This window comes from Furipterus horrens, unplaced genomic scaffold, assembly GCF_987537825.1.
Source record: "Furipterus horrens unplaced genomic scaffold, mFurHor1.1.pri manual_scaffold_6, whole genome shotgun sequence".
Lineage (NCBI taxonomy): Eukaryota > Metazoa > Chordata > Mammalia > Chiroptera > Furipteridae > Furipterus > Furipterus horrens.
The window spans coordinates 44061137-44083428 of NW_028327176.1; the positions used below are offsets into that span (position 1 = coordinate 44061137).

General features: G+C 37.8%; 1 protein-coding gene across 6 annotated transcripts in view; it reads right to left on the reverse strand.

Moving 5' to 3' along the window:
- Positions 1-22292, reverse strand: part of WDPCP (WD repeat containing planar cell polarity effector) — a 348783-nt gene that overhangs the window by 188350 nt on the left and 138141 nt on the right. For all 6 annotated transcript variants that reach the window (XM_090281375.1, XM_090281376.1, XM_090281373.1 and 3 more), the window contains exon 10: positions 5395-6004. In XM_090281375.1, coding sequence (XP_090137501.1) covers positions 5395-6004 — 610 coding nt within the window. The remainder of the gene's footprint in view (positions 1-5394; positions 6005-22292) is intronic.

Here is a 22292-nt window from a genome sequence, read left to right on the forward strand (position 1 = left end):
GTTGGGGCACATGTGGGAGGCAACCTCTTTCTCTCTCCCTCTCCCCCAACCCTTTCTCTCCCCCTCCCTCCCTCCCTTCTTCTCTCTCTAAAATCAATAAACATATCCTTGGCTAAAGATTTTTTAAAAAAGAAAATGAAAGGGTGAACACGCTGGAAGAAAATATTCAAAATACTAAATATTCAAAATACTAGTAACTTACAAAGGACTTGTATTCAGACTATATAAAAAGTGTTACAAATCAGTAATGAACAATTCAATTAAATCTGGGCAAAAAATTTGAAGGTATTTCATCTGAGAAGACATATGGCAAATAAGCACATAAAAAGATGCTCAACTCCAGCCCTCATTGGTGTGGCTCAGTGGATTGAGTGTTGGCCTGCAAACCAAAGGGTCACAGGTTCAATTCCTAGTCAGGGCACATGCCTGGGTTGTGGGCCAGGTCCCCAGTTGGGGGCACATGAGAAGCAACCACACATTGACGTTTCTCTTCCTCTTCCTCCCTCTCTTCTTCTGTCTCTAAAAATAAATAAATAAATAATTTTTTTTTTTAAAGTTCAACTCCATTTCAGGGGAACGAAAATTAGCATCACTACACATCCACTACAATGGCTAAAATTAAAAAAAAAAACAAACAGTAATGTGTAGTGTGACTGAGGATGTGGAGCTACAATATAGTTTCTTCTTAAGTTAAACATATATTTAGTATATGGCCCAGCTATTCTACTTCTAGGTTTTTCTCAAGAGAAATTAAAATATATGTCCATACAAAGACTTGTTTGTACATGAAATTATGTGGCATTTTTAGTGATATAAGCAGAAATATGAAAACAATTCAAATGTCCATCAACATGTGAAAAGAGACACAAATTGTGATTTTATCTTTATAATGAAATGCTACTCAGTAAAGAAAAATTTACAGATATACCCACCAATATGGAAGATTCCCACAGATTAATGTGGAGTGAAAGCAGAAAGACACAAAAGAGTACCTAATTTTTTAGTTCATTTCTATGAAGTCCTACAAGAAGCAAATCTAATCTGTAATAACAGAAAGTGGATCAATGCTCTTTAGCTTGAAGGCTGTGAGGACTGACTGCATACGGACCTGAGAGAATTTTGGGTAAGGGTGATTGTGGTGTTAATCAAGAAGATATATTCATCGTCAACACTCACTGACCTGTACATTTAAAATGGCTGTGTTTTATTTTATGTAAATTATACTTCAATAAACATTTAAAAACCCCATTATCACTCTAGTTTGAAGAATATAGAATACTGGAATAGTAGTCCATTTCATATGATATAAGATCCAATTTTAAGATGACTAGGCATATAATAAAGTATCTGACATTTCTTTCCAGCAATTAATTACCACCTGGGTGAAGTATAATATTTAACTAATTCACTATAAAATAACTCTTTTGAAGAAAAAATACTTCTTATAAAAGTTCTAAGAGAAAAAACATACTATTTATTTTTTAGAGTAACAGAGACACACATGTACACACACACACATATTATCTATAAGAGAGATGTTAGCTTTAATTATTGCTTGCTTAATATCATCAATTGAACATTTAACGTTTCCCAACTTTGCAGTCTCTGTGAGAGCACTGTGGGGGCACTGCAGGTAGATGGAATACTATCAATGCCACTACGGGAAGGAGGGAGGGAGAGAGCATGTGCTGTGATTGGGGAGCTATACTACTGCAGCCCAGCTGGGGAGATAGAGCCTGAGGGGCAGACAAGGGCTGATCAACCACTGAAAAACTTCAGGCTGGAGAATCCATGACCAAATCTGCAGTTAGATTAATTGGGGGCTGGAATGGGAACACTGATAGGCAGAAAATTATAGATGGCCACTTGTTGATCGTAGGAAAACAGGAAACAACTAGATTAAGTTAACAACAGCAAGGCTGAATAGAATAATGTGCTTTCGACAGCATTTAGAAGGCAGAATTGAAATTTAGTCACTGATTTGATATGGCATTAAGGGTGAGAGAGGATTCCAGGATGGCTTATGACTTGGGATTCCATCTGAATAATTGTACCATCCACCAAAACGGAGAAAACAGGAGAAGTAGTTTGGGGAGAAAGATGATGACTTCCTCTCTGTACACAGTGACTCTGAGGCACTTGTATACATCCAAAAGGAGGTATCCATCAAGCCAAGTGAATATCTGGATGTGGAGTCGGGTGAAGTCTGGGCTGAAGTCAGAGATGGGATAGTGAAATTTAAAATAAACTCTCAATCTGTATAAAATGGAAAGAGAGTTAAAAACACAACCTTATAGAGCCTCAAGCATCAAATGCTGAGAAGTCATCAAGTAAATAAATAAAAGAGATACATGCATCAATTAGAAAGTGACTGGGTAACCTTTCCAAGAGCAGTTCTAGGAGAATACTAAAGACAGAAGCAAGAATTTGGGGCTGTGAGGAGTGAATAGGAAGTGAAGAAGCAGAGAAAGTTAGTGTTCACTAATATTTCATTGAGTTTGACTATGAAAGGAAGGTGAACATTTATTTGATTAATAACAGAGGAAAAACAATTTTAAGGAAGAGATGTGTTTGTTTTATGGTATGGTTTGGGCCTGTATCTGCTGATGTAGCAAGATTTGGGGGGGAATGGGGAGGGACACAAAGTAAAGGTGTCAAATGGAATGTTGTGGGATCCTGAATAAAAGTAGTGATGGAACTTGTCTTGAACAAGAGGAAAGGCTCCTCTTCCAGTCAATAGAGAAGGAAAGATTTATGCAAATATTGATAAGTTGTTGATTGGTTAGTTGGGTGGATAGATGGAAGAGTGGGTGGTGAGGAGCTGATAAACTTAGTGAAGAGCCAATCAAAAGGTGAAATTCTCTGTTGAGGGGCTAGGGAGCTGATCACATGAGTTTGAAAGAGGAGGGTGAGGATTAGAAAAGGTACTGATGAGAATGGAAAAGCTTTAATATCTCAGTAGTATAATTAGGGGGACTCCTTTATAAAAAATTAATCTCAGTCTATATATGTGGAAATATGGGATAGTGATTGTCAGGTAAAGAAATTCTGATTACATATTGCTTTGTATAAAATAGTACTTCTTGGCTTCTATATGGGAAGATGACATTCCCTCCTGAAGAAGACATGTTCTCCTAATAACAGTGGTGATGGCCTTTAAACTCCCAATGCATTTGATTGATGATTATAAGGATTTGAAATGGAAGCTCTAACCTTGGAACAGAGTTTTCCTTCAACATTACACTAACTGACCTTTTCTAAGTGTCAAACTCCACAAATTTTAGCATGCTGGCACCAGCCACTGCCACGTTTACATATGACAGCATTCTATTTTAAACTATGATCTATTTCAGCTTCTTAAATAGTAATCTACACCTTTCATGTCAAATTTTCCAAAGGCTTGCATAACAAGCATATGAAAAAAAATCTCATAAATGCTCCCCAGTAGGGAAATTGCACATGTAACTACCTGTTTACATATGCAGTAACTTGAATTATACATGAAAATTCCACATGGCTGCCCAGAATCAGCACTGTGTTAATTCAAGAAGTATATTAAAATTTTTGGATGTATTTAGTAGCAGATCCTAAGAAAAATCTGTCCTTTAAATAAGATTTTTCTTTAAAAAGATAAAAAGATCTGTTAATTGGAATCTACTGTTTCAAGGAATCTACTCTTCCTAGAGAAAAATATAATCTATAATAAACATTATTCTTATACCACATTTCTTAAATCTTGGGAAACTCCATATTTAGATCTTTTAAAGAGTCTGTAAGGCTGTAAATTTTCCCTGTTCTATAAAATATAAGAGTCATATTGAAAATAAAATTTAAATGATAAATGTCAGTTGCAGAAGTTATCACCTTTTCATTTGAATACTTGACTTCTATTCGATAATTCTTTTCCAAGAGACCTTCTTTGAAAGAGGTGACAGCCAACTCATTGCCTAATTGATTTAGGAACAGTGCCCAGGGAGACAGTCCAATTAAGTTTACAAGCTGGCAATTAGCAGGAAGCCCTCTAAATCCCTACACTGAGAGCCTGTTTACTTTAGTAAGAAGGCAAATGTGCTAGAGATAGGAATAGAAAGCTGTGCTTTTTGCAAAGCTGTTGTGAGTAGGCCCACAAGGGAGGACTGAAGAAAAGCTAGGTATATGTGGGCAGACAGCCTTCTGTTTGACAGGTAACTGGGTAATTTATAGGGTGTGTGTATGTGTGTGTGTGTGTGTGTGTGTGTTTTAACAGACATGCAAAACATCTAACATCCACTTTAATAGAGTGTTGTGTATGAAGACATACAACTGTTAAAAATGCAGTGGGACAAAGTTAAACTGGATTATCTCATAATAAGATTCCAAACACTTTTTCTCAGACAATATTAACATTATGAATAGATCTAGTTTCATTTTTATTATGTGGAAAAAAAAAGACATAGCCCTCACATTATAGTTATATCTTTCAGGTTAATCAAGTAATTTTCACTAGATTTATTTCATGTATTCAATTTCAGAGGCAAACAGATCCATTAAAAGATTAAGTAAACTGAGAACTATTTAATAAAGTACCAAATCCTATAAGGGTTTTTTTAATGTGTTAACTTTTCTAAGTTTTCAGGTAGCAATAATGTGCATTAATTAAAATCTGTTTTTTAAAACCTAATATGAGTTTCTATCAAAAATTTTAAATTATACAAAACTGCCTAAAGAATATCATGTATTCCAGGGTACAGATGGTAATGCAAAACTACAAAAGGCAAATATATCAAAATAATGACATTGCGTTCTAAAGTTTCCTGGTTGAAACGGGCTATATGAATACATAAATTTTGTAATATTGATAAATTCTTTTGAATATCTTTAGCTAAAAGGGACACAAAAAAGTTACAAAAATATCTTTACCAAATGCTAATTAGACATTTGCTTTCCCTTCTTTTAAAACACTTGCTTTACACAATTCCAATCTGAGAAGCAATGGACACCTATAATCTAAAATAATTTTAATAGAAAAAGTATTACGGTCCTACAAAGAATTTTTTAATGGACATATTAAGTGCTTTTAAAATATTCACATACCTACTTCTAAAGGAATTTTTTAATAGTTTATTTTGGAAAGTGATTATCAGATGTGAAAGTTCAGGCTTTTATCAAAATGGATACTTAGTGCTATTTCCAAATTCATCAATATCATTACCTATTGATATTAAAGAATGTTCCTTGACATTTGGAAAATCAACCACAAATCGTTCTTAAGGAAACAATAGGATATGTTTGTGAGGCAAGCATTTTTATGGGATGACAAATCGGTAATCTTCATTCCAAAAGTAGTTTTATTGCCTTAATTATAACATCACCACCATAAACACTTTAAGTTACTTACCAACTTCTTTGACTTACCAAGTTTAAACAGAAGTACACCCAAAGGTCCTCTGTCAAACCTGAGGAAGAGGAGATTATAGATATCCCCACGTTCAGGCTTCTGAGAAATAACCTGAGGAGCGACCCACTGCATTTGAACAAGACTGCTGGAAACATCAAAAAAATTTTTGAACTGCAGAGTCTTCCTGGGTGAACAGTCCTCAGCCAAGAGCTGGACATTAATAGGGGATAAAGCCATATCAAAAATTTGCAGCTCTCCTTGGTTGCTGCCAACTAGCAGAATAGTGCCACTTGGGTGGCAGCTTATTAATGAAGGCAGAAGTTCAGCTTGGGCTAGGACAGTCACTCTACGGTGAGTTTCATAAAGAATTAATGAAGAATCTTCACAGCCCAGAATCAGTTTGTCTTCAGTAACATTCCTGCAGCAGCTAATGGCCTTGGATCTTAGTGGTATTCTGGTGACTGAGACACATTGAATTTTGTTCCGAACACATTCATAGATGCAGCTGTCAGCCATGGGCTCTTTGTCTACACTGACGGAGTGCTCCACTGTCAACACCTGGTAAATCTGTTTGGTGCCAAAGCGAACATCCAGTGGATCCCATTCTGTGCGGACAGAACTCAGAACCTGTAAGAAATGTATCGAGTATGTTCACAAAGAACCTGGTTTTTCTTCAGCTGTCACACATAGGCCTATATACTAATCTAGCATTCTAATGAAGAACATTAATTATCACCTTAAACATTGGCATTATGTATGTGTGTATATAATCACACAGAATACACAGGTAAATATAGACAGCACATACATAACAGATATTAAACTATAAGATTTTAACTTGACCACTTTGTTTTAGAAAGTCTGTAACTAACTAAAAGACAAATATGTACCACAATACTGTACAGTAGTCCCTCTCTATATCGTGTTCACTTATCGTGGCCTCACTGTAACGTGGGATTTTTTGAAATATTATATTTAATTATTTATCGCAGATTTTTTGCTATATCGTGGCATTTTGCGGTGCTGTATGTTGTTAAAGTTACGTAGGTTTAAGAGTGTAGAATATGTTTAAGAACATAAGTAGTGTTTATAAAAGTGTGGAAAAGGTTAATAAGGGAATGGGAAAGGTTAATAAGGGACTGGGAACGGTTTATAAGTATGTGGAAAGGGTTTATAAAGCCTTAAAATATATATAAATAGTACAATAAATGTAAGGTTCCTACTTCACAGATTTTCACCTATCATGGGGGGGTCTAGAACATAATACCTGCGATAAGTGAGGGAATACTGTATATAAAAACAAATAAGGTAAGCTTCTAGTAAAATAATACAGTTAACAGAATATCTAAAACCTTTAGAAGTCTGATTTTTAAAAGGATTTATCAAGAACTGGAAAGAATTTAGCTCATCTTCTCACCCACTGTCCTTCCCAATTCTGAAATTATTGGTAAATTATTTACCAAAAACAAATTTCTAATTAGTAGGGCAGCATGGACAAAGGAAAAGACTTGAGAACCCTATTAAGAGTCTCCTAGAAAGGACATGAAGGGTTAATAAGACAAAGGGGTTAAGCAGGAAAAATGACGATGTACTGATTTTAAAATAAAAAAAAATTAAGACCTGTTAAGTAATATGAATTGTCAATACTTGTTAAGATTTAAAAGCATCTATGGTGTAGAAAGGCTATAAGAAATACCTAGGCAGAAGAATAAAAATATAAAACAATAGGCTACTCATTTATTCATATGTAAATGTGGGAGACCAAGAACCTGAGTAGTAGTATTAAAATGGCTTTAAATATTTTGTCAAAATCTTTAAAATCAGATGCAGACTATTAAAAAGCACACTTCAACACACATGATAAAAATGCATAGAACTATAAATTCATAGAACTCACAAAAGTATATGTAAAATCTGATGAAATCCAACTAAGGCCTGTATCTGAGTGCATAGTGTGAGAAACGCTCACAATAAAAACTGGGACACAGGACTTGAGCAGTAAAGCGAGGCCTTTATTCACGAGTCTGCAGAGCCGGGCGCACCCTCACAGCCAGGAGAATGTGAGCCCCAAATAGACAAAGGAACCTGGTTTTATAGTCTTGGCTTACCCACCCTGAAATTGCCACCCTAAAGTGAGAGTGATTAGCTTCCCCGCCCTAACACAACTAGTTTCCCCTCCCCTCTCCTTCTTCCCTGTTTCTCCATGACCGGATACTCCAGAGTTACAATCTAACACGTTCATCTAAATGCCCCTATTGTGATCTGTGAATATGCTAATGTTGTCTACTCCCTTCTCAGAGATCCTTTAATTACATTTGCCCTTAAGACCCTTTAATTACATTTGCCCTTTGTTACCAATGACTTTTTACTGGTTTGGGAGTCACTATGTCCTTGTTTCCAACAATAGTATTGCACCAAGGTCATTTTCCTGAATTTGACAATGAACCGTGGTAGTGTATGTAGTACTTGCTCCAAATACTATCATTGCGGCAAACTGAGGGGAAAAGTACAAGAAGGGAATTAGCTTTTAGCAGTTTCAGCAATTATTTTAGCAGTTTCTTGGGAGTAAAAATGATTTCAAAATTAAAAGCTTTTATTGTTTGTTTTTTAGCCTCACCCAAGGACATGCTCACTGATTTTAGAGAGGGAAACAGAGGGAGAGAGGAGAGAAGCATTGACATTTCTCTCACATGTTGCCTCTTGTACTGGGGACCAAACCCGCAACCTAGGCATGTGCCCAGACTGGGAATCAAACCCTCAACCTTTCAGTTTATGGGACCATGCTCCAGCCGACAGAGCCACACTGGCCAGGGCTGTTTGTAAAGCACTTAAATAATGCTGGCTTGTGGAACTGAAAAGGGGTTGATGTAAATTTTTCTAAAAAGTTCATCCTAAACATTATTGCTAAATTAAATCTTCCTCAACTAAATGTTTTTGCTCTCATTCTCCCTTTTAAACCCATCATTGGCTACCCACTGACTAATTAATTAAATTTTTATTTCTCTTCCTGGAATGCAAAAGCCTGTAGGACCCATATTGAAAATCCTTTCTTCCCTCACTCCCTCTTTCCTTGTTTTTGTTTGTTTGTTTTTGTTGTTGGTGTGTGTGTGTGTGTAATAAATATTTGAATGTGAGTTATGTGCCAGGAAATGACCCTGGGTCCTGGAGATACAGCAGTTAAGTCCTCATTCTCAGAAAACCCGTACTCTAATGGCTGAAGACAAGGTAACAATTCACAAGTATCCATAGGATGTCAGTAATCCTATATACATACTTCTTAAGTACTATGAAGAAAAATAAAGCAAAGTAAGCAGAACAAGGAGCAGCAGGAGTGGGGAGGGACGTTTACACAGAAAAGTCAGGACAGGACTTTCTAATAAAAGAGATCTGAAAGAAGTGAAAGGTGAGCCATGCAGCCATTTGGGAGAAGAGAGTTCTAGGCAGAAAGGAAACAGACACCCTGAGGTGGGGCTTTACACTGACAAAGGAACAAGAGACATACCTGGCTAGAGAAGAGGGAGCAAGGAAGAAAAAGTGGGAATTGGGGGAGGGGAACAGATTCTGTAGTAGCTTATAGGCTACTTTGTAGGGACTTTGGCTTTTTCTCCAAATGAGGTGAGAAGTCATAAGCAAAAGAGAGACAAGAACTGACTTGCAAATTCTGGTGTTAACTCCTACAGTTTCCCCTCATTACTCTACTGAGTTCAAACTAAAACATGCTCTGCATTTTCCCAGCTCTGTAACTTGTGAAATTAATTAAACAAGGAGGCCATAAGACTGATATAGCTCTAATGCCATGGTGACCCACATACACAAACCAAAATCTAAGCTTGTAAATGTCTCAAAATTAAAAATCAAGGTGCGAATGATAACCAGTCAGGTTTAAGCTATAGCCAGTCAAATAATTTCCTTTTACTTCTGCACTATCTCTGTATAAATCTTTCCCCTGGCTCCTGTCTATGGAGTGCTCCCAGCCACTTTGAGTTTGGCCCTGTCTGACTGAAATAGATTTTTGCTCAAATAAACTCTTAAATTTTTAAATATGCCTCAGTTTGTCTATTAACAACTTCACTCAGTTTTTCCTTCCAACTACAGTTACCCTTTTAGAACAAAACCAGATGCTATCCCAGTTTCTAGATTCCTTCCTAGGATCTCACCTCCATACTCACTTCCCTACTTCAACTTGGCCAATGACTCTGGTGACATTTGGCATTTGGCTTTTTATTTACTTCTAATGTTTGATCATATGTCCTCTTTTTCACTGAAGTTTAAATCTATTTCTTTTTTAAAAAATTGTATCCCTGTAGCAGCTAGCCAAAAGCTGTTGGTAGTAGGTATGCAATAAACTTTTTAAAACTATGAATTAACAAAAAAGAGAAACACTTTAATGCTGTTAAAATATGCTTACAGAAAGCTTAAAGTTTTGTAAAGGAAGCCTCAGGACAGAAAACTAAGAAGGCAGGTGCCTCTGAGTAGGGCCTGTATTCCTACAGATGCCTAAAAGGAGGGGCCCAGTACTGGCGGTCTTGGCACAGGACAAGTTAGGCTCAGGATCCAGGGAGAAGGACCCCAGGCTCCCTCATTTCCAAAAGTTAGGGAGACGCTCTCCAATAGGTCTGTAGTATTATCAAAAGAAATAAGTTAAAAGGAGAGTATAATATTATGATTTATTTAAAAAATACATATGCATGTGGTCATTCAAATGACCAAAATATATTTTTCATTTATATTTGGTCTTTGTCCATAGTTCTTGTCTCATAGCTTCCAAAAACCTGGGATCTTTCCTAAATATTGAAAGTTACAAAGATGTCTTTTGTTATGTTAATGAGGTGACTTTTAGACAGCACCTAAGAATGGGTACTGGTTGTAATGAAGCCAAGACTGTGATTAGAGGGTTGAAACTTTCAGTCCCATCCCCTGACAACCAGGGAGGGAAAGGCGTGGAAACCGAGTCAACAGCCAATGGCTAATGATTTAACCAATCATGCCTATGGAATGAAGCCTCCATGAAAACCCAAAAGGACCCACTGAGGACATGGAAGCTCTCCATCTTTCCCCATACCCTGCTCTGTGCATCTCTTCCATCTGGCTGTTCCTGAGTTCTATCCTTTTATAATAAGCTGATGATTCTAGTAAGTAAAGTGTTTCTCTGAGTTCTGTGAGCTGCTTTAGCAAATTAATCAAATCCAAGGAAGGGGTCTTGGAAACCTTTGATTTATAACCAGTTGGTCATTCGTACAGATAACACCTGGATTTGTGATTGATGTCTGAAGTCCAAGGTGGAGGTCATGGGAACTGCCAATCTGTAGTAGGTGGGCACAAGCAGGTAACAACCTGGGCTTGTAAGTGGGGTCTGAAGTTTGGGGGGGGGGGCAGTCTTGTAGGGCTGAACCTTAACCTGCGGACTCTGATGCTATCTCTGAATAGATAGTGTCATAATTGAGTTGAATTGTAGGACTCCCTGCTGGTGTCTAAGAATTGCATATTGGAGTGGGGAAACTACACACACAGGAATTGATACCAGGGTGGACTCCATGTATGACTTTTTCTCCACAGCCCATCCCGGACAGCTCTAAAATGCAAGTGAAGGTCAGCGGATGACCTCCTGTCTTTCCAAATAAATGGCTAAAATTCACTGAAGGGAAGAAAATGTCTTGCATGGCCTAATTAAAGATACCATAAAGTTTTAAAGATCAAAAACAAAAACCATTGACTGTGCATAAATTTCAATAAAGAATAACCCCATCAATAATAAGGAAGAAAGTAAGGTGCTGTGCTAATCCCTTTTCATACGTTATTTTATTTAACTTTTTTAACACACCAAAGTTAGTTATTACTATCTATAGTAGTTTCCCCTTATCTCTAAGGATACATTCCAAGACCCCCAGTGGATGCTTAAACCGTGGTTAGTACCAAACTCTATATATACTATGTATTTTCCTATACATAAATACTTAAAGTTTAAATCATAAATTAGGCCATTTCAAGGGCAGAAGACTCACTCTTACCACAGATCTTAGTGACTTCAGCATACTTTTTTTTCCTATGTTCACCTTTCCACTTAAAGGAAGTACCTATGCCTTCTCTTTGGCATATCCGAATTGCCAGCATCACTGCTCTTGCACTTTGGGGCCATTATTAAGTAAAATAACAGTTACTTGAACATAAACACTGTGATACCTTGATAATTGATCTGACAATGGAGACAGCTACTGAATGACTAACAAATAGTAAAGTGCTGCAATAGATGCTAGTCAAAGGGATGATTCACGTCCCAGGCAGGATGGAGTGGGTTGGCGCAGGGTTTATCACGCTCCTAAGAACAGCATGCAATTTAAAACTTGTGAATTTTGATTATTTCTGGAGCTTTAAATTTAATATTTTCAGACTGCAGTTACCACATGGAAGTGAAACTGAAGAAGGCAAAACTTGGGATAAGAAGGAACTACTGTACATTCTAGAAATAAAGGAAATAAAGGTCAGAGAGATGGTACAAGTTGCCCTTGGTCCCAGAGTTAACAAAGGACAGAGCTGTAGCTTGAATAAATATCTGTCTTACTTTAAAAACCAAGGTTCTGCAAGACACACTGCCTCATGAGCACAGGAAATTAACAAGTTTACATGAATGTATTGCTCTTTCTCTATGTGATCAGACAGAGAATGAGAAGAACCACAAGGCATTAAACTGAAGTGTGGTGGAGGGATCCCACAGAGGAGAATGGTGTGAGAAGGTGAAGGGACTGAAGAGACAAATTATGCCATAACATAGTGGGTTCAAAAGACGGAGGCGAAGACAGACATGCTGCGTCTCCCTCCACAACTAAGAAGGAATACAACTACCTCAAACCTAGAAACAACCAGAAGTTCCAGAAAATCAAACTGCATGGAAGTCCAACAAACAAAGATATAAAGAAGAAATACTCATCCAGACAGGTAGGAGGGGTGGAGCTGGGGCAGAGAGGATGCAGTGCGGTGGCGGCAGCAGTGGCGGCAGCGGCAGACTGGAGGAAAGCACAGTTACATGTTTTAAAAAGTCAGGAGAGACACCTGGGGAGCATTCCCAGCTCCTCACTGGACCTTGTAGCTCACCGTCCCAGAACTGGGGAAAATCAAGCCTCATTGCTTCCAACTGTGCAAACCAGTGGCGGTTGGGGTGGACTGCTGGTCTCTCAGCAGAGTCTGATTGTTTAAAGGGCCCCCACGGTCCTAGAACATCCACAGACCCATTCACTCTGCAAACGACGGCCAGGGCAACAGCTAGAGAGGCGCCAGTCCCATACAGAAGTGGGAGAAGTGCCTGGACAAAGGGCGAGTGCTGGGCAATCAGCATTGTTCCTCTCAGACCCCTCCCCCACATACAGCGCCACAACGTGGTGAAACAGGTCGCCCTGTACTGACGAATCCCTAAGGCTCTGCCCCTTTCAACGTAACATGAGCGACAGCTCTACCTAAGACACAGAGGCAAACAAACACAGGAGCCTTTCAAGATGAGGAGACAGAGAGGTATGGCCCAAAAGGGGGAACGGATCAAGGTTCCAGTGGAAGAACTAAGTGATAAGGAGTTAGCCAACCTAACAGATGAGGAGATAGCCAACCTAACAGACACAGAATTCCAAACGCTGGTGATAAAGATGCTCACAGGCTTGACAGATATGCTTGAGTACAGCAAACACATAAGAGAAGAAGTGAAGGCTATGCTAAGTGAAACGAAGGAAAATCCACACAAAACCAATGGTGAAGGGAAGGAAACCGTAGTTCAAATCAATGATTTGGAACATAAGGAAAAATAAAACAATCAACCAGTACAGAACGAGGAAACAAGAATTGAAAAAAATGAGGAGAAGCTTGGGAACCTTTGGGACAACTTTAAACGTGCCAACATTTGAATCATGGTGGGGGGGGCAAGATGGAGAAGAGGAAGAGCAAGAAATTGAAAATTTATGTGAAAAAACAATGGAGGAAAACTTCCCAAATTTTGTGAAGGAAATAGACATACAGGTCCAGGAGGCACAGAGAGTCCCAGACAAGCTGGACCCAGAGGGGACCACACCAAGACACATCATGATTAAAAAGCCAAAGGTGAAAGATAGAGAATCCCAAAAGCAGCAAGAGAAAAGCAGAGAGTTGTGTACAAAGGGGTACCTATAAGACTATCAGCTGATTTCAGAGGACATTTTGCAGGCAGGAAGGGACCGACAAGCAGTATTCAATGTGATGAAAAGCAAGGACCTACAACCAAGATTACTCTATCCAGCAAAACTACCATTTGGAATGGAGGGGCAGGTAAAGTGCTTCCCAGACAAGGTAAAGCTAAAGGAGTTCATCATCACCAAACCGTTACTATATGAAATGTCAAAGGGACTTACTTAAGAAAAAGAAGATCAAAACTATGAACACTAAAATGACAACAAACTCACAACTATCAACAACTGAATCTAAAAAATAAAAACAAAATCCAACTAAATAAACCAGAATCGAAAAAGAATCAGAGGTATGGGGATCATTTGGAGGGTTATCAGCTGGGAGGGGGAAGGGGGAGAAATGGGGAAATGGTGCAGGAATTAAGAAGCATAATCGGTTGGTACAAAATAGACAGGGGGATGTTAAGAATAATATAGGAAAGGGTGAAGCCAAAGAACTTATATGCACGACCCATGCACGACCCATGGAGGGAATGAGGGTACTGGGCAGAGGGGAGCAAAGGGGAAAAAAATTGGAACTACTGTAACAACAGAATCAATAAAATATACTTAAAAAAAACTATGCCATAACAATGGAGCCTGTTAACCATGGGAATGAGTAAGAAGCTTGTGCAGAGATATTTTTGTCAGGTAGTGAATAATATAGGCAACTTTTCTTTGTAAGACTGAGGAAGTTTCAAAGACAAAGTTCTGAATAAGTTGCTTTCCTTGAAAGATGCGTCATTATTGGATTGACTGCGCTGTACTGAAAATAAAGAACATACTTTATAAATATAAATGTAAAAATACCCCTAAAGTGAAACACATAAAAATTATACTGTTTCCTCACAATATAAATTATACAAACACAAAACATTATTGCTAGTTTTGCACCTGAAAAGAAAAACTTCAAGTTCATTTAATGATGTTCCATGGAATCTAATGAAAGTAGTATATTGTCATGAACAGACAGGGTCAAGTGTATATAATTCTTAAAATATAATAAAGTGACATTAGCATTAAAATCCAAAATACCTGAATGCTTAAAAGTATTTGACATAGTTAGATTCAGAACTGAATTCCAAGTGGACCTGATGCTGTACAACAGCCACAAGCAACACCACACAGCAGAAGCAGCACAGAACAAGGTCTTGTTTTGGTGACAGACAGCTCTGCACTCGTGGACAAACTTGTCTCTTGCGACTGTAGTATTCTCAACAGTAAAATGAGGATTTATTAACCTGTGTTGCAGAATTGCCATATGAATTAAAAATAATGTACCTAATATCCAAGGGATAGAGGAGCTCTCAATGTAACAAGTGACTGTTATTGTTTTTCCTGATGAGAAAATCCTAGATTCTTTGGCCTGGATTGCAGATAAAAATAATGAGAGAGGCCTTGCAGACGCCACCACCTCCATGGATATTCCCGCATCCAGCCATGATCAACCCCACTGTGTTCTTCAACATTGCTGCCGACGGTGAGCCCTTGCGCCGCGTCTCCTTCGAGCTGTTTGCAGACAAAGTCCCAAAGATGGCAGAAATCTTTCGTGTTCTGAGCACTGGGGAGAAAGGATTTGGTTATAAAGGTTCCTGCTTTCACAGAATTATTACAGGATTTATGTGCCAGGGTGGGGACTTCACACGCCACAATGGCACAGGCGGCAAGTCCATCTATGGGGAGAAATTCGATGACGAGAATTCCATCCCGAAGCACACAGGTCCTGGCATCTTGTCCATGGCGAATGCTGGACGCTACACAAACAGTTCCCAGTTCTTCATCTGCATGGCCAAGACTGAATGGCTGGATGGCAAGCATGTGGTCTTCGGCCAAGTGAAAGATGGCATAGGTGTTGTGACAGCCATTGAGCGCTATGGGTCCAGAAATGGCAAGGCCAGCAAGAAGATCACCATTACTGACTGTGGACAACTCTAATACATTTGACGTGGGTTTTATCTTAACCACCAGACCATTCCTTCTGTAGCTCAGGAGAGCACTCCTTCACCCCTCTCTGCTTGGAATGTTCTGTAATCTTCATGCTCTTGCCGCAGTTCATTGGGTTCCATATTTTCCTTACCCCTTCCAAGTCTAGCTGGATTGCAGAGTTAAGTTTATGATTATGAAATAAAAACTAAACAACAACAAAAAAATAATGAGAGATACTTTTCCTCAATAAAACCCAAATTTGGTTACTTGGAATTTATGGCTGACACTATATACAGGGGTGGGCAAAAGTAGGTTTGTAGTTGTAACACAAATAATACAATAATAAATAAATAATAATATAAGAATTAACTCTGTGTCTCATGTACTCAAAACCATAAACCTACTTTTGCCCACCCCTGTGGTTCCAGACTATACATGTGGAAGACAATTTTAAACATAGAAAACAATGTGGCTTGGAAGTTAATATGAAACTGATTTATTTACAATATTTAGCATTGTGCCTGACATGACAATAGCTCAATAGACGCTACTGATTGTATTTTAAATAAGACATACAAAGTTCATACTTAATTTCATGATTTTAAATTTATCTAAATAATGGGGGAGTGGTCAGATGGCAGTGTAGGCAGACATGGCTCGCCTCTTCGCACAATCACATCAAAATAACAACTAAAACAGAGACTAGTCATCAGCCAGAATAGTCATAAATTTAGTTGAATGGAAGTCTGACAACTACAGAATTACAGAAACCACATCCATCCAGACTGGTGGCGAGGGCACAGACACAGAATGGGCTGATCTCTCACTCATGTGGGATGGATAAAAATTTGGGAGGGATATCTCAGGAGCGAGGGGTCCCAGCCCCACACCAGGCCCCCCAGCCTGGAAAATAAGTCCCTACTATTTCTGGTTGCAAAAACCAGCAGGGATTGAGTTGGTGGAAGAAACTGCTGGAGCCCTAAGCAGTTCATCTTAAAGAACCCACACACAGACTCACCTACTCCGACTCACTCCCTCTAAGCTCCAGCACTGGGGGAGGAACCTGAAAGGAACTTGAAATGCACCAGTGGCATACAGGGAGAAAATGAAATGTCTGGCATTAAGGCGAACAGAGGTCATTGTCTCCTTTTTAAACCCTCTCCTCACAGTGCCAGCAAGCTGGTGCCATATCTGAGACTCCATCAACCTGGCTAACTGTGTTTGACTCACTTGGAGATCCCCAAAGACTCCACCTCACCCAGTTTATGGCCCCACCCAAGCTTCCTTTCCATATGAATGGCTGGTCTTGGCTTATGCTTCACAATTTCCTATATCCTATCAAACGAGCAACAGCTGGCCTCAGTGAGCCCCAGGCCCGGCACTAGCAGCAGCCAGCTTAGAATCATAGTTTGGCTTCACCTGGGAATCTCCAAGCCCAGCACAAGGCAGCTGTCTCAGATTGCTTTATAGCTTAGGCAGGGTGTCCTGGGCAAAACACAGGTGGGGGCAGACCTTGGCTGCACCACCCAGGAAACCCCAGGGCCAGTGCATCCAATGGACAGCTACAGACCACACTGGAGAACCACCTACCTGCCCCTGCACAGCTGATCCTCCACGGAGAGCAAAGCTTGGTGGTCAGAGGTCACAGCCAGTCCTTACAGCTGACTGGCTGGGTAAATTCCTCCCATTGATCTGCCAGCAGCAACTAAGGCTCAACTACAAGAGGAAAGTGTATTCAGCCCACACAAAGGATGCACTTCGAGTATCCAGCTTGGGTGATAGGGGAATCTGTGCCACTGGCTACAGGACACCTACTACATTAGGCCATACTACCAATACAAGGAGTCAAAGAAGCTCTACCTAACACACAGAAACAAACACAGGGATGCTGCCAGATTGAGGAGGCAAAGAAATATGACCCAAATGAAAGAACTGAAATGGAGATAGCCAGCCTATCAGATACAGAGTTCAAAACACTGGTGATCAGGATGCTCAAAAAATGATTGAGTACGGCCACAAAATAAAGGACAAAGTGAAGATTATACAAAATGAAATAAAGAAAAATACACAGGGAACCAACAGTGATGGAAAGGAAGCTGGGATTCAAATAAACGATCTGGAACAAAAGGAAGAAATAAATTCACCCAGAACAGAAAGAAACAAGAATTGGAAAAAATGAGAGGATTAGGAACCTGGGACAACTCGAAACATACCAACATCAAAATCACAGTGATGCCAGAAGGAGAAGTGAAAGAGCTAGAAATCAAAAACTTATTTGAAAAAATAATGAAAGGAAACTTCCCTAATTTTGCAAAGGAAATAGACATACAAATCCAGGAAGCACAGAGAGTCCCAAACAAGTTGGACCCAAAGATGACCACACCAAGACACATCATAATTAAAATGCCAAAGGTGAAAGATAAAGAGAGAATCTTAAAAGCAGCAAGAGAAAACCAGAGTTACCTACAAAGGAGTTCCCATAAGCTTGTCAGCTGATATTTCAAAAGAAACTTAGCAGACAAGAAGTGACTGGCAAGAAGTATTCAAAGTAATGAAAACCAAGATTACTCTATCCAGCAAAGCTATAATTTAGAATGGAAGGGCAGACAAAGTGCTTCTCAGATAAAGTAAGCTAAAGGAATTCATCATCACCAAGCCCTTATTATATGAAATGTTAAAGGGACTTATTTAAGAAAAAAAATATCAAAACTATGAACATTAAAATGACAACAAACACAACTATCAATAAATAAACCTAAAAAATAAAAACAAAAACAAACTAAGCAAACAACCAGAAGTGGAACAGAATTATAGGTATGGGGATCATTTGGAAGGTTATCAGCTGGGAGGGGGAAGGGGGAGAAAAGGGGATCAAGAAGCATAATTGGTAGGAACAAAATAGACAGGGGCATGTTAAGACTAGTATAGGAGAGGGAGAAGTGTAAGAACTTACACTCACAACCCATGGACATGTACTAATGCGGAGGAGCGGGGGGAAATTGGTGGAGGGACGTGGATACCAGGTGAAGAGTAGCAAAGGGAAAAATACTGGGACAACTGTATCAGCATAATCAATAAAATATACTTTAAATTTTTATCTAAATTTATACTTAATTATGTGATTTTTAAAGATAATATTATTAGAAAAGAAACATTTCAGTCTATGAAAATAAGAAATCCATATATACAGATACTGCCATTGTAAAGGTATCATTCACCATAATAAAATAAACAATGAGCACAATGAGCATAATGTATGTAGTAACAGTAAATCTACATGGGGAAATGTTTATAAAAATTTTCACTGACACAGCACAGAACCTTAGTGCAAAAGTTTTGGTCAATCAAAAATACTGAAATGACACAGGATGTTACCTAATTGTGATATTAATACTTTTAGTTAAAAGGAAAATGGACTGGGCTTCCAATTAGAATTAGAAGTAAGACATTTTGTATATAAGTAGAAACAAAAAGTCAATCATCAGTAAAGATGAGCAATGGTATGCAGAAGAAAATTTAGTCTTTCAGTTTTTCAAGGAAAATGCTAATGTGATGGATCAAGATTGGGAGAAAAAGTGTTACACCTACGTTTTAAACAGCCTTTTTAAAAAAGTTATTTAGGTATAACCTATTGACTGAAGAACTATTTGGTAAAAATGTGTTAATACAATTTCTAGGTATAAAATGTTCTGTTAGCAGGTCATTTGCAAATAAGTTGAAAACACCAAATACAAATTACATAGTTATTGCAAAACACCAAGAAAGAACACAGACTTTTTAAAATCCAAACTTGCACAGACTAAGATCTCTCTCATCTTATATTTGTGCAGCCAGGTTTTCCTCCCCAAATAAACTTAGTTTGAAGTATTAGTCACGAGATGATCAGACCAAGATATAATGCTAAGATAAAGAAATGAAATATATGGGGTGTAATGAAGGGAGAAATACTAAGTGACAGTGCCCTGAAGAAAAACCACAAAGAAGAGAGAATACAAAAAGAGAGGACTGACTGCTGATACTCATGTAACCAAGCAAGATGAATTTGAAATCTGCTTCCATCTTCCATGAGGCATGCTCATTGTTATCCTCCACAAACATCATCAGGATTCCCTTTCTTAGAGACTGTTCTTGATCTGTCTTCTTTCTCTCTCTTCATCTCCTTGCCTTTCCTTCTCTCTCTTTTTTTTTTTAAGTTGAAGTATAATTGACATATAACATTATATTAGTTTCAGGTATAGAACATAATGATTTGATATTTGTATACACTGAAGAATAATAAGCTCAAATAATCTAACATTTACCACCATACTTGGTTACAAAAAATTTTTTTTTTTTTTGCAACGAGCATGTTAAGATTTACTCTCTTAGCAACTTTGAGTTTTGATCAGAACCCTATCTTCAACTACTCTACAGATTTAGTGAATTCTGAAATCTAATAACTCTTCAAAGAGTGCTAAAATATATACCAGAAGTTTCAGGAACTGGTCATTAGGATTCTAGTGGGAATGCCTCTGATAAAAAAAATGGTAAAAAGTTCCATCAAAGGTATAGTGAAAAGGTGAATAGTGAGAATGGGAAGAACAGTTTTAGATAATTAAGGGATGAAAAATAAAGACTTCTATGATGTGTGGTGACCTGCTGAAAGTCTGAGAATCTGAAGAAAAAGGTCCCTGTTTTAATTCAAAGGCAATAAGAAGATACAAAGAAGAAAAGCACAGAAAAACAGGTGGTGTGTTATGTAAACCACATGCTCCGCAACATTAGAAGTGGCCAATGAAGTGAAATTGTCATACCAGCCAAGACATGAATGACCGCTTTAAAAAATCAGAACAAAACAAAACTGTGTGTTGAATTAAAAATTTCAAGCAAAGAAAGGACAGAAAAGATATAGACTTCATGAACCCTAAAGGTCTTGGAATTTCCTAATTTCACAGATAAACAAATTGGCTGTATCATTCCTCAAGTGAATTGTTTCAGTCAAGTTTAAATTAGTAGCTTTAAGGTTGAAACTAGTTGAAAAAAAAATGCACACTGAGATGATTTTTTTATTCTTTAAAAGCTATATATGAGAAAAGTAAATAGAACTGATCCAAAAGTCATCAAAAGAAATATAGTATAGAGAAGGAAAGGTATACATAGTCAACATAATTGATGCCTTCTCTGGAAGATATTTTAAAATTAAGAAAGCACAAAAATCAGAAAAGCAATCACAGTGAACTGGAAGTGGGTCCAAAATTCTCATGCTTTACATGTAAAAAGTATCTATTATGACCCCTGTAAAACTATCCAATATATAACCAGGAAAAAATATATTTACAGTTTCCTTTATGAGAACTGAAAGTTTTTCCCAGTGGGTACCCAAGTTATTTAAAATATTATGCAGTGCCCTAGTTGGGTAAAGCAGTTGGTTAGAGTATTGTCCCCATACACCAAGGTTGTGGGTTCAATCCCTGATCAGAAAAACTAATCTGTCTCTCATCAATAAGAAAAAAAAAAATTATGCAGCAACCAAAATTCTAGTTTATCACTAGAATTTATTCTTAAATCTATATTCCTTCCCCTCACTTTGCAGAAATCTTTAAGATAAAAGACACACTTTATTTTTAATTCTTTATTGTGAAACATTCAACAGATACATAAAAGAAGAGAGAACAAAATGATAAATGTGAAAACCAACTTTATGAAATACTATCCTTTTGCAACAATTTTTCTAAAGAAATAAAATATCAGATACACGCCCTGGCTGGTGTGGCTTAGTGGATTGAGTGCCAGCTTGTGAACTGAAAAGCTGCCAGTTTGATTCCCAGTCAGGGCACATGCCTGGGTTGTGGGCCAGGTCCCCAGTTGGGGGCGTGCAAGAGGCAACCAATTGATATATCTCTTGTGCATTGATATTTCTATTCCTCTCTTTCTCCCTCCCTTTCCCTCTCTAAAAATAAATAAAATCTTTTTAAAAAAATCAGATACAGTTGAAACCTGCCAGATCTCATTCCCTTCCCTCCCCAGAGGCATTGCTGTTATGAATTTGGTATTATTCCTATTGTATTATTACTGCATCAATCTAGAATTCACCTTAACAATACATAGCATTGTTTTGAATCGTTTAAAATTTCATATAAATGTTATTATTCTGTATTATACTGTTACTCTATTTTGCTCAACTTACTCTTTTGGGAATTAATCACATAGCTTTAATTCCTTCAGTTCAACTTCTGTTTCATATTCCACCCTCTGAATACCACACCACGAAAAAGGTTTTTATTCTCCTGTTCCTGGACATATAGTTGTTCTTAATTTTTTTGCTATTAAAAACAATGTTGCTACGACCACTACTGTACATGTCTCCTTGTGCAAGTGGGCCAATTTTTCTTAGTATAGGGAACTCACACCTTCAATCATATTAGCTATTTCGAAGTTGATCTGCATAGTGATTTACGAATTTACTTCCAACAAGTAGTGAATGAGAGTTCCCTGTTGCTCCACAGCTTTACTTATATATTAACTAAAAATAAGATAGTAATAGTTGTTTTCAAGTAGATACATCTCTTATTTTTAATAACTTTCAATAAAATCTGACATTTTTATACAGAATAAATATAAAAATGTCTTACAAGCTTAGAAAAACAGACATATCTAGTAGGAGGTATAAATATTTCCCTATCCATAATTTTTGGTATCTGAAAGTTATCAACTTATATATTTATATTAATAAAATCATCTAATCCATAGAACTATTTATTGTAACAGTCAAATAATATATAAAAAGTTATTTTGTGAAAGAAAAGAGAAATATAACAATGGAACATAAT